Source organism: Pristiophorus japonicus, chromosome 5 (assembly GCF_044704955.1).
Source record: "Pristiophorus japonicus isolate sPriJap1 chromosome 5, sPriJap1.hap1, whole genome shotgun sequence".
Taxonomy (NCBI): domain Eukaryota; kingdom Metazoa; phylum Chordata; class Chondrichthyes; family Pristiophoridae; genus Pristiophorus; species Pristiophorus japonicus.
This window is the reverse complement of record NC_091981.1, coordinates 296,071,518-296,090,957: the sequence shown is the minus strand read 5'-3', so window position 1 is coordinate 296,090,957 and position 19,440 is coordinate 296,071,518. Positions and strand designations below refer to the sequence as shown.

Below are 19,440 nucleotides of genomic sequence, written 5' to 3'. Positions count from 1 at the left end.
AATTTTTTTTACTGATTTCCTAACTTGGGCTGAAGTTCAAAATTTCCACTCGAAGAATTTACACTGAATTCCTCTGAACATACTTCATCCCAATGAATGCGGTCTGCTCTTTCAACAACACTCACGGGTTGGCCTGGGGATGGTGAAATCCGTCTCACCATTGGTCCTTGGGGACGGACTAAATGTCTTGAGGCAGGTGACCTTTTAAAGGAATTTTTTTCCCAGTGCTTATTGGAGTTAAGGATGTCAGTGCTGGCAATGGATTATTGTGTCCCCGTTTCCCCCGCCCCCCCGTCCCTCCATTCCCCATCCCTTTATTTTGGAGCCAGAGTTTGCATTAAGTACTCCCGGGTGAGGTATAACACGGGCTAGGAAACGTTCCCAACCGCACCAGTTACACGCTCCTCTCTCATACACCCGCCAGCCTTGTGGTCCAGCGAAGTGGGCGGCCTCACTTCAACAATGTGGGCAGCTCTGAGCTTGGATTTGTGCCCACTGGCAGTAGGGTTAAAACAGTCCAGCTGGTAGAGTGTGGAGACATTCATTCCTTCAGCCTGGGCTGGATTTCAGCTTCAGGTGATGGGTCAGCATGCCAACAGACTACACCACCTAATTCTGTCCCCTCTGCCCCTCCCCCTTCCGCCCCCTCCCCAGTGTCGGCTGAAATATAACCCCTTCGATCTGCACCGGGAGTGATATTGAGTGATCAGTATATGGACTATGAGAATTTCTTTACCTTCATTCAGTGGATGTTGCCGGCAAGGCCGACATTTATTGTCCATCCCTCAATTGCACTCCAGAAGGTGGCGGTGAACCACCGCATTGAATACAACTGCATATCTCGCTGGGCCATTTCGGAGGGCAGTTAAGAGTCAACCGCATTGCTGTGGGTCTGGAGTCACCAATAGGCCCAGACTGGGTAAGGGCGGCAGGTTTCCTTCCCTAAACCAGATGACAATCCGGTAATTTCATGATCACCAGTACTGGTACTCGTTTTTTATTTGAATTTAAATTTCCCAGCTGACGTGGTGGGATTTGAACTGGTGTCTCTGGATCATGAGTCCAAGCCTCTGGGTTACTAAGTCAACCAACATAATTATGCTACCATACCCCAAATCAAATGTTCCAGCCTTTTTACCCTTTAAACCCGTGCTGGTGTATTTTCCCACACCTAGCCTAATCCCACTCTCCTCACTCCCCGCACCCTTTAATATCCCACCCAGTCTAATCCCACGCTCCCCCTCACTCCCCACACCCTTTAAATATCCCACTCGGTCTAATCCCACTCTCCCCTCACTGCCCGCACCCTTTAATATCCCACCCAGTCTAATCCCACTCTCCCCTCACTCACCACACCCTTTAATATCCCACCCAGTCTAATCCCCCTCTCCCCTCACTCCCCGTACCCTTTAATATCCCACCCAGTCTAATCCCACTCTCCCCCTCACTCCCCGCACCCTTTAATATCCCACCCAGTCTAATCCCACTCTCCCCTCACTCCCCGCACCCTTTAATATCCCACCCAGTCTAATCCCACTCTCCCCTCACTCCCCACACCCTTTAATATCCCACCCAGTCTAATCCCACTCTCCCCTCACTCCCCGCACCCTTTAAATATCCTACCCAGTCTAATCCCACTCTCCTCACTCCCCACACTCCCCACACCCTTTAATATCCCACCCAGTCTAATCCCCCTCTCCCCTCACTCCCCGTACCCTTTAATATCCCACCCAGTCTAATCCCACTCTCCTCCTCACTCCCCGTACCCTTTAATATCCCACCCAGTCTAATCCCACTCTCCTCCTCACTCCCCGCACCCTTTAATATCCCACCCAGTCTAATCCCACTCTCCCTTCACTCCCCGTACCCTTTAATATCCCACCCAGTCTAATCCCACTCTCCCCTCACTCCCCACACCCTTTAATATCCCACCCAGTCTAATCCCACTCTTCCCCTCACTCCCCGCACCCTTTAATATCCCACCCAGTCTAATCCCACTCTCCCCTCACTCCCCACACCCTTTAATATCCCACCCAGTCTAATTCCACTCTCCCCTCACTCCCCACACCCTTTAATATCCCACCCAGTCTAATCCCACTCTTCCCCTCACTCCCCGCACCCTTTAATATCCCACCCAGTCTAATCCCACTCTCCCCTCACTCCCCACACCCTTTAATATCCCACCCAGTCTAATCCCACTCTCCCCGCACCCTTTAAATATCCTACCCAGTCTAATCCCACTCTCCTCACTCCCCACACCCTTTAATATCCCACCCAGTCTAATCCCACTCTCCTCACTCCCCACACCCTTTAATATCCCACCCAGTCTAATCCCACTCCCCTCATTCCCCGCACCCTTTAATATCCCACCCAGTCTAATCCCACTCTGCTGCGCACTCCCTGTACCCTTTAATATCCAACCCAGTCTAATCCCACTCCCCTCATTCCCCGCACCCTTTAATATCCCACCCAGTCTAATCCCACTCTCCCCCTCATTCCCTGTACCCTTTAATATCCCACCCAGTCTAATCCCACTCTGCTGCGCACTCCCTGTACCCTTTAATATCCAACCCAGTCTAATCCCACTCCCCTCATTCCCCGCACCCTTTAATATCCCACCCAGTCTAATCCCACTCTCCCCCTCACTCCCCACACCCTTTAATATCCCACCCAGTCTAATCCCACTCTCCCCCTCACTCCCTGTACCCTTTAATATCCAACCCAGTCTAATCCCACTCTGATGCGCACTCCCTACTCCTGTTCCCTACTGAATCTGATTTGTTTTCTGCTTTCGTGCATTGAATTTCAGCTTGTGCGCATCAGCTCTTGGTGGCAAACGGACGTCTTTCCAGGGCCAGAGGTGCAGGTCAGCACATAGATGTTGCTGTCCAACTGGCTCCAAGACTTACCTGTGCTCGTGGTCATGTGGCTTGAACCGAGTCCGAAACTAACGCTTTTCTTCTCCTCGTTTAGCCTTCCGTTGATTTCTTTACCCACGAGACAATGATTCACCCTGTGACCAACCATCCGGCTCACAAACGCAGCTTCATTCCATCGCTCATCGAGAAGGAGAAGGTAAGACCTAGCCATTATTCCTGAGCCAGGCCGCGACTAATGAATCATTCGCTACAGTTTCGGCACATCACAACCTATAGAATGGTGGAGGGACTACCTGTGACTCCCTTTTCAAGGAAGGATCCTTTCCTCCCCTCAGTTATCTCCAGCAACTTTTAACGGAGGTTTGGCATAGGCTGAGAATTTGAACCCAGCTGATTAAATGCGAGAGCGTGTCTGAACTGATGACCAGGAAAGAACATTGGCCGATGCTTCCCTTCTGTTGAAAAAGAACGAAAGATTTGGATTTATATAGCACCTTTCACGACCACAGGATGTCTCAAAGTGATTTACAGCCAATGAAGTACTTTTGGGATGTAGCCACTGTTGCAATGTGGGAAACGCAGCAGCCAATTTGCGTACGGCAAGCTCCCAAAAATAGCAATGTGATAATGACCAGATAATTTTTTTTTGTTACGTTGAATGAGGGATAAATAGTGGCCAGGGCTCCGGGGATAACTCCCTTGCTTTTCTTCGAAATAGTGCCATGGGATCTTTTACTTCCACTTGATAGAGCAGGCGGGGCCTCGGTTTAACGTCTCATCCGAAAGACGACACCTCCGACAGAACTGGAGTGTCGGGACTATATATTTTTTTTGTGCTCGTGTCCCTGGGGTGGGACTTGAACCTACAACCATCCGACTGAGAGGCGAGAGTGCTGCCCACTGAGCCACGGCTGACACAGTTGAGGCTTTAACTGTGATTTTATTTTTTAACTCTCTTCCACCCTGCAGGTATCGAAACTGGTCCACGCCATAAAAATGGGCTGGATCAAACCACGCAAGCCGCGAGACGACACACCGCTGTACTATGATCTGTGGGCACGGGAAGATCCCAACGCAATCCTGGGTCGGCATAAAATGCACGTTCCTGCGCCGAAGCTGAAGCTCCCGGGGCATGAAGAGTCTTACAACCCCCCGCCTGAGTATCTGTTAACGGAGGAGGAGGTGAGGAGTCTGTAGTGCCTCTGCTGGATGGGCTACCCAGTCTGTGCACTGCCCTCGGCTCATTAATGGCAATGTTTGATGGCTCGCTTTTCCACAGCCGTCAATCTCTGTGGCTTCTAGCAATTATACAAGGGCCAGTCGGAGATATTCTGTTGACTCCTCAGCATCACAAGTATCGACCAGAAATCTCTCCACAGCAAACCCCACTGACCCAAAAGTAGGTCCCTTTCCAGCGCAGGTACACACTGACATTACACGCCTCAATCCTGAGTCATGAAGCAATAAGGCCTTCTCCACTACTTGCAGTACCTGCAGATGAAGAGATGACGGTGGGGAGGTGATGGTTTGAATATATAGTGCTCTTTTCCCCCCCCCCCCCCCCACCTATCCCACAGGAGCACAAAAGCTCCCACACCCCAGCCTGGCTGGTCTCGCACACTTCGAGCAGACTTAATCAAGGTTTGTGTGTAGGCCGAGGATGTGTCCCTACCTGAGGAAAGAGGAACAGTGTCTCTACAACCAGTGAGCAGAAAAGAAACAAAGACATGGCTGATCTTCTACCTCAACTCCACTTTCCTGCAATATTCCTTGGTTCCCTTAATATTCAAAAATCTATCATCTCTGTCTTGAATATACTCAAAGAAACAGCCTGCATACCCCTCTGGGGTAGAAAATTCCAAGGATTCACTACCCTCTGAGTGAAGAAATTTCTCCTCATCTTAGTCCTAAATGGACGACCCCTTATCCTGAGACTGTGCCCCCTGGTTCTGAACTCCCCAGCCAGAGGGAAACATCCTCCCTGCATCTACACTGTCAAGCCTTATAAGGATTTTGTATGCGTCAGTGAGATCACCTCTCATTCTTCTAAACTCTAGAGAATATAGGCCTAGTCTACTCAATCTCTCCTCATAAGACAATCCCCCCATCCCAGGGATCAGTCTGGTGAACCTTCGGTGCACTCCCTCTATGGCAAGTATATCCTTCCTTAGGGGACCAAAACTGTACACAGTACTACAGGTGTGGTCTCACCAGGGCCCTATTTAATTCCAGGTCCCTCTGAACACCAACATTTCCCAATCTCTCACCACTTAAAATATACTCTGCTTTTTTATTTTTCCTCCCAAAGTGGAAAACTTCACGTTTCTCCACATTATATTCCATTTGCCATGTTCTTGCCCACTCACTTTGCCTGACTATATCCCCTTGAAGTCTCTCTGCATCCTCCTCACAACTTACATTCCCACCTAGCTTTGTATCATCAGCAAACTTGGATATATTACATTCGGTCCCCTCATTCAAATCATTGATATAAATTGTGAATAGCTGTTCATAAATTCGTGTTGACTCTGCCCAGTCCTATTATTATATTCTAAGTGCCCTATTACCACGTCCTTAATAATAGATTCTAGTTGATGTCAGGCTAACTGGTCTGTAGTTCCTTGTTTTCTCTCTCCCTCCTTTCTTAAATAGTCGGGTCACATTAACTACCTTCCAATCTGCGGGAACCGTTCTAGAATCTATGGAATTTTGGAAGATGACAACCAATGCATTCACTATCTCTATAGCCACCTCTGTCAAAACCCTAGGATGTAAATTATCAGGTCCAGGGGATTTATTGGCTTTCAGTCCCATTAATTTCTCCAGTACTATTTTATTACTAATACTAATTTCTTTCAGTTTCTCATTCTCGCTAGACCCTTGGTTCGCCACTATTTCCAGGAGGTTTTATGCATCATCTTCTGTGAAAACAGACACACAGAATTTGTTTAATTTCTCTGCCATTTCCTTATTCCCCAGTATTATTTCTCCTGTCTCCGCCTGTCAGGGACCCACATTTACTTTCACTAATCTTTTCCTTTTTACATACCTATGGAAACTTTTACAGTCTGTTTTTATGTCTCTCGCTAGTTTACTCATTCTATTTTCCCTTTCTTTATCAATTTCTTGGTCCTCCTTCACTGAGTTCCAAGATCTTCCCTGTTACTGTTCTTTTTGGCAACATTATAAGCCTTTTCCTTTGATCTCATCCTATCTTTAACTTCTCTTAGCCACAGTTGGACCACTTTTCCTGTGATTTTTATGCCTTAAAGGAATGTACGTTTGTTGTAAATACTGTAGTAATTCTCTAAATGCGAGCCATTGCTCATCTACCGTCACACCTTTTAATGTAGTTTTCCAATCTACCATAGCCAAGCTTTGGTCCTTTCACACCATATAACTCAAGCTACTGATGCTAACAGATCTTGTTTCGATTGAGGATTTATCCTCCTATCAGGCAACACCAGTAAGGGGAGCCCTTTCCAAATCTCCAGGCCCACAAAATTCAAACAGGACAAAGCAGCAAACAAGAAATCGAAGCAGAAATTAAGTTTCCAGGGTTGTACTGCTATCCATGCTTTTGGAACCACAGGTTAAATGCCCCTGCTCTAGAAGATCCCCAATGAAATGTGCCTCTCTCTCAGGGTGAGGAACCCGAGCTGATCAATTCACTAAATATATTCAATTCACTAAATATATTCAAAAAGGAGTTAGATGTAGTCCTTACTACTAGGGGGATCAAGGGGTATGGCGAGAAAGCAAGAATGGGGTACTGAAGTTGCATGTTCAGCCATGAACTCATTGAATGGCGGTGCAGGCTAGAAGGGCCTATGTTTCTATGTTTCTAAGTCATTCCTTATAGCTTGTCCTTCCTAATACCATTCCTGTCCTCTGCATCTCTGGCTGTGGTGAATGAAGTTATCAGGGATGAATTTGTTGTGCCTTTTTTTGGATATTGAGGGAATCAAGGGACATGGGGGGTGGTGCAGGAAGCTGGAGTTGAGGTGGAAGATCAGCCATGACCTCATTGAATGGTGGAGCAGGCTCGAGGGGCCGAATGGCCAGCTCCTGCTCTTATTTCTTATGTTCTTGTGTACATGATTATGGATATGGCCTTTCACCAAACTGGGGGAAAATGGAGAAGAGAATGGTTCGAGTGGCATCTATGAGGGCTGGGGAATGGGGTGTGGAGCAGGAAAACCTAAAAGTAGGTGAGAAAAAATAATTTTAATTCAGGAATTAGTTACAAAAGCATCTCAACATGCCGGAAAAGGTAATTCAGCCCACTAAGCTTACTCCATCATTTTGTGAACCATAGCAAATCTATCTTTCCTACCCTTTCTCTCTATCCTTTAATAATCTTATTTGCCAACATAATTGGCGAACGCATGTTAGTTAACTAATAAATATCTTGTGAGACAATTTAACCGTGACTATATTTTAGTAGTATAGTTTGAGGACGGATTAGATAACGCAGTCGTGTGGGATTAGACTGGATAGCTTTTTGTTGGCCGTCATGGACCGAAATGGCCTCCTTCCGAGCTGTAAATTTCTATGATTCTATGATAATTGTACGTGTGCAGTGACCCAGAAATAGGACTGTTTGTCCTTCATGTCACTAGCTCTCTTCCTTATTCCACCTGACCTAATGTAGCTTGCTTGATGTTTGTTGTTTTCAGAAACTGGCCTGGGAACATCAGGAGCCCGAGGAACGGAAACTCAACTTCCTGCCACGGAAACATGCATCTTTCCGTGCCGTGCCTGCATTTTCACGCTTCATCCACGAACGCTTCGAACGGTGCCTCGATCTCTATCTCTGTCCGCGACAAAGGAAGATGAGGGTAGGTTCAGTCTTGCTTTGTTCTTGGGGGCCCAGAGGGGGCAGGGAGAAGGCAATGAAACGAGCTGCCACTGCTCGGATACACACCTTGCTTTGACGATCAGGCTGTTGTTTTCAAAGACTCGCAGTGACATATAGCCCGTTCTCATCCCTCTCCAAAATATCCAAAGTATTTCTTATACAATGAATTACTTTTGAAGTGGAGTCACTGTTGCTATGTAGGCAAACACGGCAGCCAATTGGCACACAGCAAGATCCCACAAAGTGCAATTGGGTTCATCTATTTTTCGTGGCTGTTAAGGAATGTTGGCCAGGACACTTGGGAGAGCTCCCAGCATCTTCAAATATTGCCGTCAGATCTTTTACATTCACCTGAGAGGGCAGCCAACGCTTCAGTTTAACCTGACCTATGAAATACGGCAGTCCCTCAGTACTGTCTGAAGATCTGTTGTGGAATTTTTTTTGTGCGCGGATCATTAATGTTTGTGAGTTGCTTGTCCAAGACTTGCTCTGCTGGGCTGCAGCAGTGGTTCATTTACTTTGTTGCTTTCCTCCAGGTGAATGTGGATCCAGAGGACCTGATACCAAAGCTTCCCAAACCGAAGGATCTCCAGCCGTTTCCAACCACTCAAGCACTGGTAAGCACCATCCCTGTGGGGAGCGCTTTGCCCTTGCACTGAAACATTCACTCTGTAAAACGCTTTTCTGCGTATGCACTTGCTTAACGTCGATTGCGAGCATGCAGCAGCGATGGTTGCAGAGTACGATCCGGCAGCCGTCGGCTCCCTCTCTCTCTTCCCCCCCCCACTCTCTCTCTCTCTCCCCCCACCCCCTTTCTCTCTCCTCCTCTCGCCCTCTTCCCCCCCCTCTCTCTCTCTTTCTCTCTCTCCCCCAACCCACCCCTCTCCCTCCCCCCACACCCCTCTCTCTGCCCCCCTCTCTCTCTCTCTCTCTCTCTCTCTCTTTCCCTCTCCCACTCCCCCTCCTCCCTCTCTCTCTCTCTCTCTCTCTCTCTCTCTTTCTTTCTCTTTCTTTCTTTCTTTCTTTCTCTCTCTTTCTTTCTTTCTTTCTCTCTCTTTCTTTCTTTCTTTCTCTCTTTCTTTCTTTCTTTCTTTCTCTCTCTTTCTTTCTTTCTCCTTTCTTTCTTTCTTTCTTTCTCTCTATCTCTGTCTCTGTCTCTATTTCTCTCTCTCTCTCTATCTCTATCTCTATCTCTCTCTCTCTCTATATCTCTATCTCTATCTCTCTATCTCTGCAGTGTCTGCCAACCCACCAAATGTTGGGTGCCTTCCAGTACTATCCACATATAGCTGGGTCTTAAGACCGTAAGAAATAGGAGCAAGAGTCGGTCATTTGGCCCCTCGAGCCTGCTCCGCCATTTAATGAGATCATGGCTGATGTTCTACCTCGACTCCACTTGCCTGCACTGTCCCCATATCCCTTGATTCCCTTAATAGCCAAAAATCCATTGATCTCTGCCTTGAATATACTCAACGACTGAACCTCCACAGCCCTCTGGGGTAGAGAATTCCAAAGATTCACCACCCTCTGAGTGAAGAAATTTCTCCTCCTCAGTCCTAAATGGCTGACCCCTTATTCTGAGACTGTGACCCCTGGTTCTAGACTCCCCAGCCAGGGGAAACATCCTGTCTGCATCTGCCCTGCCAAGCCCTGTAAGGATTTTGTATGGGTCAGTGGGTCTCTGGCTGTAGTGTGCATGGATGTCCGTGATTGGGTGAGATGGAAGCTCATTGCCGACCACTGCACATCCTGTGACGGTGTGGGCGATGGTTCCCTCGGCTGCTGTTAGAATATTATACCCTCTGTAGAGTCTTGTGCACACCTCGACAGAACCTTCTTCATACCGCCTGTGGAGTCTTGCTTCGCATTTACTTGAACCTCGTACAGACTGTTCATGTATACGTCAGAATAAAATCTCGTATTTGCTGTCCGTAGAGATTTGTATTGCACACGTACCCTTAATAATTTGAAACTGTGACCCCATGATCTTGACTTTTGGAAAAACTCACCTGAATGCGCATTCTTGAAGTCTTTCAATCTTAAATATGGCCATCAAATCCCCAACCGCCTGCCCACCCACACCCCACTCGAACTTCCCTCTTTCAAGAGACAGTAGTCCCATGGCCAGCGGCCTCTCCTCATCACTCTAGCCCCTTCATTGCAGAGCTAATTTGGCAACCCTACTTTTCTCTCCCTCCCTCCAATAACTTTTGTAAATAGCGGGAACCTCGACTGCATGACACGCCAGATGTAGTCCAGCTGCAGGCAATCCTCGAGATGTGGTCTCTGCAAGGCAGCTAAGAGTTTTAGAATTGCCTCTCTTGATTTGTAAGTTACACGCCTAGCCAGACATCCCATAACTGAATGCGAGCACTGTACTGTTAAAGAAAGACTTGCATTTCTATAGCGTCTCTCACCACCTCAGGACGTTCCAAAGTGCTTCACAGCCAATGAAGTATTATTCAAATGGAGTCACTATTGTAATGTAGATAACGCGGCAGCCAAATTGCACACAGCAAGTTCCTACAAACAGCAATGTGGCAACGACCAGATAATCTGTTTTTAGTGATGTTGGTTGAGGGATAAATATTGGCCAGGACACGGAGGATAACTCCCCTGCTCTTCTTCGAAATAATGGCTATGGGATCTTTTACTCCCACCTGAGAGAGCAGATGGGACCTCGGTTTAACGTCTCATCCGAAAGACAGCAAGTCTGACAGGATTGCCCCTCCGACAGTGCAGCGCTCCCTCAGTACTGGCCCTCCGACAGTGCAACCTCAGTACTGCCCCTCCGATAGTGCAGTGCTCCCTCGGTACTGCCCCTCCGATAGTGCAGCGCTCCCTCGGTACTGCCCCTCCAACAGTGCTGCTCTCCCTCGGTACTGCCTCTCCGACAGTGCAGCACTCCCTCAGTACTGCCCCTCCGATAGTGCAGCGTTCCCTCAGTACTGCCACTCCGACAGTGCAGCGCTCCCTCAGTACTGCCCCTCCAACAGTGCTGCTCTCCTTCGGTACTGCCCCTCCGACAGCGCAGCACTCCCTCAGTACTGCCCCTCCGATAGTGCGGCATTCCCTCAGTACTGTCCCTCCGACAGTGCGGCGCTCCCTTAGTACTGGCCCTCCGACAGTGCAACCTCAGTACTGCCCCTCCGATAGTGCAGTGCTCCCTCGGTACTGCCCCTCCGACAGTGCGGCGTTCCCTCAGTACTGCCCCTCCGACAGTGCGGCGCTCCCTCAGTACTGCCCCTCCAACAGTGCTGCTCTCCTTCGGTACTGCCCCTCCGACAGCGCAGCACTCCCTCAGTACTGCCCCTCCGATAGTGCGGCATTCCCTCAGTACTGTCCCTCCGACAGTGCGGCGCTCCCTCAGTACTGGCCCTCCGACAGTGCGGCGCTCCCTCAGTACTGGCCCTCCGACAGTGCGGCGCTCCCTCAGTACTGGCCCTCCGACAGTGCGGCGCTCCCTCAGTACTGGCCCTCCGACAGTGCGGCGCTCCCTCAGTACTGGCCCTCCGACAGTGCGGCGCTCCCTCAGTACTGGCCCTCCGACAGTGCGGTGCTCCCTCAGTATTGCCCCTCCGACAGTGCGGTGCTCCCTCAGTATTGCCCCTCCGACAGTGCGGTGCTCCCTCAGTACTGGCCCTCCGACAGTGCGGCGCTCCCTCAGTATTGCCCCTCCGACAGTGCGGTGCTCCCTCAGTATTGCCCCTCCGACAGTGCGGTGCTCCCTCAGTATTGCCCCTCCGACAGTGCGGCGCTCCCTCAGTACTGCCCCTCCGACAGTGCGGTGCTCCCTCAGTACTGCCCCTCCGACAGTGCGGTGCTCCCTCAGTACTGCCCCTCCGACAGTGCGGCGCTCCCTCAGTACTGCCCCTCCGACAGTGCGGCGCTCCCTCAGTATTGCCCCTCCGACAGTGCGGTGCTCCCTCAGTATTGCCCCTCCGACAGTGCGGTGCTCCCTCAGTATTGCCCCTCCGACAGTGCGGTGCTCCCTCAGTATTGCCCCTCCGACAGTGCGGTGCTCCCTCAGTATTGCCCCTCCGACAGTGCGGTGCTCCCTCAGTACTGCCCCTCCGACAGTGCGGTGCTCCCTCAGTATTGCCCCTCCGACAGTGCGGTGCTCCCTCAGTATTGCCCCTCCCACAGTGCGGTGCTCCCTCAGTACTGCCCCTCCGACAGTGCGGTGCTCCCTCAGTATTGCCCCTCCCACAGTGCGGTGCTCCCTCAGTATTGCCCCTCCGACAGTGCGGTGCTCCCTCAGTATTGCCCCTCCCACAGTGCGGTGCTCCCTCAGTACTGCCCCTCCGACAGTGCGGTGCTCCCTCAGTATTGCCCCTCCCACAGTGCGGTGCTCCCTCAGTACTGCCCCTCCGACAGTGCGGTGCTCCCTCAGTACTGCCCCTCCGACAGTGCGGTGCTCCCTCAGTACTGCCCCTCCGACAGTGCGGTGCTCCCTCAGTATTGCCCCTTACACAGCGCGGTGCTCCCTCAGTACTGCCCCTCCGACAGTGCGGTGCTCCCTCAGTATTGCCCCTCCCACAGTGCGGTGCTCCCTCAGTACTGCCCCTCCGACAGTGCGGCGCTCCCTCAGTATTGCCCCTCCGACAGTGCGGTGCTCCCTCAGTACTGTCCCTCCAACAGTGCGGTGCTCCCTCAGTATTGCCCCTCCGACAGTGCGGTGCTCCCTCAGTACTGTCCCTCCAACAGTGCGGTGCTCCCTCAGTATTGCCCCTCCGACAGTGCGGTGCTCCCTCAGTACTGTCCCTCCAACAGTGCGGTGCTCCCTCAGTACTGCCCCTCCGACAGTGCGGTGCTCCCTCAGTACTGCCCCTCCGACAGTGCGGTGCTCCCTCAGTACTGCCCCTCCGACAGTGCGGTGCTCCCTCAGTACTGCCCCTCCGACAGTGCGGTGCTCCCTCAGTACTGCCCCTCCGACAGTGCGGTGCTCCCTCAGTACTGCCCCTCCGACAGTGCGGTGCTCCCTCAGTACTGCCCCTCCGACAGTGCGGTGCTCCCTCAGTACTGTAATAGAGTCTAGTGTCCTGTCCTCCTGTGCTGAATCCATGGAGGATAAAACCCAAACAGCTAAGGGTTAATGTCTTTGTTTCCCCCTCTACCAGTCTCTTGATCTTTTAAAGATGCTTCTCCATTCTAAAAGTGGGATCTATTCAGCAGATGGGTTGTCGTAGGTCCCCCTTCCTGCTTCCCCGGGGGAGTAATGAGATCGACAGTTTCAGTGTTGACATTGGAAGGTTTAAGAGCCGGCTGTGCGACTGACCTGTCCCTGTTTTTCCTTCACCCTCCCCTCTGTGTTTTACAGGTCTACACGGGGCACACTAACTTGGTGCGGTGTATCAGCGCCTCTCCCAGCGGGCAGTGGTTGGCATCAGGTAACGGCACATTCCTCTCCTCCACTCCATGTTACATTTTTGACGGTCTCGAATTGTTAGTGCTCTTAAAACAACAAGTGTGGGGGAAGTAACTGTGCTAAAAGGGAAGCTGGAACATTTCTGTGGCTGCTCGCGCTCTGAGCAGCAGCTTTCCAGCCGCTGAAATCATCCTGCGGGGCACTGAGGTAATCGAGTTATTTCACAGCGCCTCAGTGTTGTGTGTGTCTGCGTCTAGCTGGGGGAAAGGACTCCGAGTACAACAGTGCAGATCAGATGATGATGATGCAAAAGCAAAGAGCCATTTGCTCACTCTGCAATCATTTTATTTCCCACTCGGCCTTTCCTGTAAGCTTTGGGTTTTAAACTCGGGTAATTTCCATCACCTTGCCCCCGGTTTTGTTCCTCGCATCACAGTACAGGGTGGGATGCGACTAGCTTCTGTGCCAACAATTGGCATGGTGCCTCGCGGCCTGGCGTGGTGCCTCGCGGCCTGGCGCCGTGGTTCGCTGCCTGGCGCCGTGCCCTGATGCCTGCGGTGTGGCGCGCTGCCTATGGTTGGCCCCACACCTGCAGTGAGGAGTGGTGGTGGGGGGGGGGGGTTTCAGGACAGTGAGAGGAGGGAGACTGGCATCAGGGTCACACCTAAACAGCACACAGCAAGCACAGACAGTGTGATACGAGTCTGGAATTCTGTCTGCCTGGCTGGGATCACTTTATACTCGCCTTGCTTTCAATTCAGAGCTGAAATTTCTCTCCGTGAAATTTAAATGAATGTGATTAACGACCTGCTGACATTGTTTGTTCAGTTTCACTAGCAAGCTCTGAATTAATGGAGAAAAGCAGGCACCGTCCCATTCTCAATATAGCATTGTCGAAGTTTACGGCACGGAAGGAGGCCATTCGGCCCATCATGTCCGTGCCGGCCGACAAAGATCTACCCAGCCTAATCCCACTTTCCAGCTCTTGGTCCGTAGCCCTGCAGGTTACTGCACTTCAAGTCCTTTTTAAATGTGGTGAGGGTTTCTGCCTCTACCACCCTTTCAGGCACTGAGTTCCAGACCCCCACCACCCTCTGGGTGAAAAATGTACTCCCCAACTCCCCTCTAATCCTTCTACCAATTACTTTAAATCTATGCCCCCTATTGTTGACTTCTCTGCCAAGGGAAACAGGTCCTTCCTATCCGCTCTATCCAGGCCCCTCATAATTTTATACACCTCAATCAGGTCTCCCCTCAGCCTCCTCTGTTCCAAAGAAAATAAACCCAGCCTATCCAATCTTTCCGCAAAGCTAAAATTCTCCAGTCTTGGCAACATTCTTGTAAAATATGTAAGCAACATTTTTATATATATATTTTATATATATTATATATATGGGTCACCACAAAACACTTCATCTATAATGAGTTACTTTGGTGCAGTGACTGTTATGTAGACGCACATGAATGAAAGGACGTGCATTTTTATAACATCTTTCATGACCTCGGGACATTCCGAAACGCTGTACAGCTAAGGAGCTACTTTTGAAGTGAAGTCACTGTTGTAATGAAGCAAATGTGGCAACGAATTTCTGCGCAGCAAACTCCCACAAATGATCAGATAATTTGTTTTAGTGATGTTGGCTGAGGGATAAATATTGGCCAGGACACCGGGGAGAACTACCCTGCTCTTCTCTGAAATAGTGCCATGGGATCTTTCATGTCCTCCTGAGAGGGAAGACAGGGCCTCAGTTTATCGTCTCATCTGAAAGACGGCACCTCTGACAGTGCAGCGCTCCCTCAGCATTGCACTGGGAGTGTCAGCTTAGATTTTTGTGCTCCAGTCTCTGGAGTGGGACTTGAACCCACAACCTTCTGACTCTGAGGCGAGAGTGCTGCCCATGGAGCCACGGCTAGACCCACAAACGCCAATAAACTGAATGACTAGTTAATCCATTTGGTTGAGGCAGAAATGTTGGCCAAGGCACCAGGAGCACTCTTTGATCAGTCTCATGAGAACTTTAATGTTGGACAGCCAAGTGGAGCCTCTTGTCCCATGGACAAGTTACTGCATTGTGCAGTGCAGAGGGGTGGTCTCTTGCATTGCTGGTCGCTTCTCCATTCTGATTCCTCAGCCTAATGGTTTTCTGACCCTCGCCTACAGGCTCGGATGACTGCACGGTTCGGTTTTGGGAAGTCTGCACAGCCCGTTGCATGAGGACCATCGAGGTGGAAGGCACAGTGAGGGGCATCGCTTGGAACCCAAACCCTGCTCTCTGTCTCGTGGCGTTGACTGTGTACGTACCCGGCCACCTGGGTCTCACTTAAACTATTTGATTTACAGCGAGTTATAGCACAAATATTACTGGGTGGGTTCAGATCGCAGGGGTTAAAGATATGGGGAATAAAATTGCCATGTGGTAACAGCCTGAGAATGAAGTTCAATGCACATTGATGGGGCAATTTTACTCTGCGCGGAACCTGCCCTGGGAGTGTTTGATGGGACAGTGTAGAGGGAGCTTTATTCTATCTAACCCCCTGTACCTGCCCTGGGAGTGTTTGATGGGACAGTGTAGAGGGAGCTTTATTCTATCTAACCCCCTGTACCTGCCCTGGGAGTGTTTGATGGGACAGTGTAGAGCGAGCTTTACTCTGTATCTAACCCGTGCTGTACCTGCCCTGGGAGTGTTTGATGGGACAGTGTAGAGGGAGCTTTACTCTGTATCTAACCCCCTGTACCTGCCCTGGGAGTGTTTGACGGGACAGTGTAGAGGGAGCTTTACTCTGTATCTAACCCCGTGCTGTACCTGCCCTGGGAGTGTTTGATGGGACAGTGTAGAGGGAGCTTTACTCTGTATCTAACCCCCTGTACCTGCCCTGGGAGTGTTTGACGGGACAGTGTAGAGGGAGCTTTACTCTGTATCTAACCCTGTGCTGTACCTGCCCTGGGAGTGTTTGATGGGACAGTGTAGAGGGAGCTTTACTCTGTATCTAACCCGTGCTATACCTGCCCTGGGAGTGTTTGATGGGGCAGTGTAGAGTGAGCATTACTCTCGTCGTTTACTCTGGGGTAGAAAAGCAAAGGGATCTAGGGTTACAGGTGACCAAATCATTAAAAGTTGCATTGCAGGTCTGCAAAGCAAATACAAATGCTAATAAAGCACAGGGATTTATTTCTTGAGGTATGGAATTGAAAAGTAATGAACTGTGGTCATGCCACAGTTAGAGTTCTATGCACAGTCTAGTCTCCATACTACATAAAGGATAAATAAGCACTGGAGAAAGGGCAAAAAAGATTGACCAGGATGGTAGCAGAACTGAGAGATTACAGCTTTCGGGAAAGATTGAACAGATTGGGGCTTTTCTGGAGAGGGAGGGTGAACAGCCAGTTGTCGTGGTACATGTAGGTACCAACAATATAGGTAAGAAGCGGGAAGAGGTCCTACAAGCTGAATTTAGGGAGCCAAGAGTTAAATTAAAAAGTAGGACCTCAAAGGTAGCAATCTCTGGATTGCTACCAGTGCCACGTGCTAATCAGAGTAGAGGGAGCAGGATAGTTAGAATAAATACGTGGCTTGAGCAGTGGTGCAAGAGGGAGGGATTCAAATTCCTGGGACATTGGAACCAGTTCTGGGGGAAGTGGGACCTGTACAAAAGGGACGGTCTGCACTTGGGCAGAACTGGAACTGATGTCCTGGGAGTAACATTATCTAATGCAGTTTGGGAGTGTTTAAACTAATATGGCAGGGGGATGGGAACCTATACAGCGAGACAGGGCGAAGTAATATGGAGTCAGAAACAGATGGTAGAAAGGTAAAAAGCAATAGTGGAAGGCCGAGTAAACAAAGGCAAGAAACAAAAAGGGCCACACTACATCATAATTCTAAAAGGACAAAGGGTGTTAAAAAAACAAGCCTGAAGGCTTTGTGTCTTAATGCAAGGAGTATCCGTAATAAGGTGGCTGAATTAACTGTGCAAATAGATGTTAACAGATATGATGTGATTGGGATTACGGAGACGTGGCTCCAGGATGATCAGGGCTGGGAACTCAACATCCAAGGGTATTCAACATTCAGGAAGGATAGAATAAAAGGAAAAGGAGGTGGGGTAGCATTGCTGGTTAAAGAGGAGATTAATGCAATAGTTAGGAAGGACATTAGCTTGGATGATGTGGAATCTATAATGGGTAGATCTGCAGAACACCAAAGGGCAAAAAACGTTAGTGGGAGTTGTGTACAGACCTCCAAACAGTAGTAGTGATGTTGGGGAGGGCATCAAACAGGAAATTAGGGGTGCATGCAATAAAGGTGCAGCAGTTATCATGGGTGACTTTAATATGCACATAGATTGGGCTAACCAAACTGGAAGCAATACGGTGGAGGAGGATTTCCTGGAGTGCATAAGGGATGGTTTTCTAGACCAATATGTCGAGGAACCAACTAGGGGGGAGGCCATCTTAGACTGGGTGTTGTGTAATGAGAGAGGATTAATTAGCAATCTCGTTGTGCGAGGCCCCTTGGGGAAGAGTGACCATAATATGGTGGAATTCTACATCAGGATGGAGAATGAAACAGTTAATTCAGAGACCATGGTCCAGAACTTAAAGAAGGGTAACTTTGAAGGTATGAGGCGTGAATTGGCTAGGATAGATTGGTGAATGATACTTAAGGGGTTGACAGTGGATGGGCAATGGCAGACATTTAGAGACCGCATGGATGAACTACAACAATTGTACATTCCTGTCTGGCGTAAAAATAAAAAAGGGAAGGTGGCTCAACAGTGGCTATCAAGGGAAATCAGGGATAGTATTAAAGCCAAGGATGTGGCATACAAATTGGCTAGAAATAGCAGCGAACCCGGGGACTGGGAGAAATTTAGAACTCAGCAGAGGAGGACAAAGGGTTTGATTAGGGCAGGGAAAATAGAGTACGAGAGAAAGCTTGCAGGGAACATTAAAACGGACTGCAAAAGCTTCTATAGATATGTAAAGAGAAAAAGGTTAGTAAAGACAAACGTAGGAAGTCATAATGGGGAACAAAGAAATGGCAGACTAATTGAACAAGTACTTTGATTCGGTATTCACTGAGGAGGACAAAAACAACCTTCCGGATATCAAAGGGGTCAGAGGGTCGAGTAAGAAGGAGGAACTGGGGGAAATCCTTATTAGTCAGGAAATCGTGTTGTGGAAATTGATGGGATTGAAGGCCGATAAATCCCCAGGGCCTGATGGTCTGCATCCCAGAGTACTTAAGGAGGTGGCCTTGGAAATAGCGGATGCATTAACAGTCATTTTCCAACATTCCATAGACTCTGGATCAGTTCCTATGGAGTGGAAGGTAGCCATAAAAAAGGAGGGAGAGAGAAAACAGGGAATTATAGACCGGTCAGCCTGACATCGGTAGTGGGTAAAATGATGGAATCAATTATTAAAGATGTCATAGCAGCGCATTTGAAAAGAGATGACATGATAGGTCCAAGTCAGCATGGATTTGTGAAAGGGAAATCATGCTTGACAAATCTTCTGGAATTTTTTGAGGATGTTTCCAGTAGAGTGGACAAGGGAGAACCAGTGGATGTGGTGTATTTGGACTTTCAGAAGGCTTTCAACAAGGTCCCACACAAGAGATTAATGTGCAAAGTTAAAGCACATGGGATTGGGGGTAGTGTGCTGGCGTGGATTGAGAACTGGTTGACAGACAGGAAGCAAAGAGTAGGAGTAAATGGGTACTTTTCAGAATGGCAGGCAATGACTAGTGGGGTACCGCAAGGTTCTGTGCTGGGGCCCCAGCTGTTTACATTGTACATTAATGATTTAGACGAGGGGATTAAATGTAGTATCTCCAAATTTGCGGATGACACTAAGTTGGGTGGCAGTGTGAGCTGCGAGGAGGATGTTATGAGGCTTGGATAGGTTAGGTGAGTGGGCAAATGCATGGCAGATGAAGTATAATGTGGATAAATGTGAAGTTATCCACTTTGGTGGTAAAAACAGAGAGACAGACTATTATCTGAATGGTGACAGATTAGGAAAAGGGGAGGTGCAACGAGACCTGGGTGTCATGGTACATCAGTCATTGAAGGTTGGCATGCAGGTACAGCAGGCGATGAAGAAGGCAAATGGTATGTTGGCCTTCATAGTGAGGGGATTTGAGTATAGGATCAGGGAGGTCTTACTGCAGTTGTACAGGGCCTTGGTGAGGCCACACCTGGAGTATTGTGTACAGTTTTGGTCTCCTAATCTGAGGAAGGACATTCTTGCTATTGAGGGAGTGCAGCGAAGGTTCACCAGACTGATTCCCGGGATGACATATGAAGAAAGACTGGATCGACTAGGT

The 19,440-nt window shown here is 49.4% G+C and overlaps 1 protein-coding gene across 2 annotated transcripts in view; it reads left to right on the top strand.

The window, feature by feature from the left end:
* The window catches only part of bop1 (BOP1 ribosomal biogenesis factor), a 179,306-nt gene that overhangs the window by 147,993 nt on the left and 11,873 nt on the right, over positions 1 to 19,440 (top strand). For both annotated transcript variants that reach the window (XM_070881893.1, XM_070881892.1), the window contains 6 exons: positions 2,974 to 3,075; positions 3,849 to 4,061; positions 7,559 to 7,720; positions 8,277 to 8,357; positions 13,061 to 13,130; positions 15,270 to 15,402. In XM_070881893.1, coding sequence (XP_070737994.1) covers positions 2,974 to 3,075; positions 3,849 to 4,061; positions 7,559 to 7,720; positions 8,277 to 8,357; positions 13,061 to 13,130; positions 15,270 to 15,402 — 761 coding nt within the window. The remainder of the gene's footprint in view (positions 1 to 2,973; positions 3,076 to 3,848; positions 4,062 to 7,558; positions 7,721 to 8,276; positions 8,358 to 13,060; positions 13,131 to 15,269; positions 15,403 to 19,440) is intronic.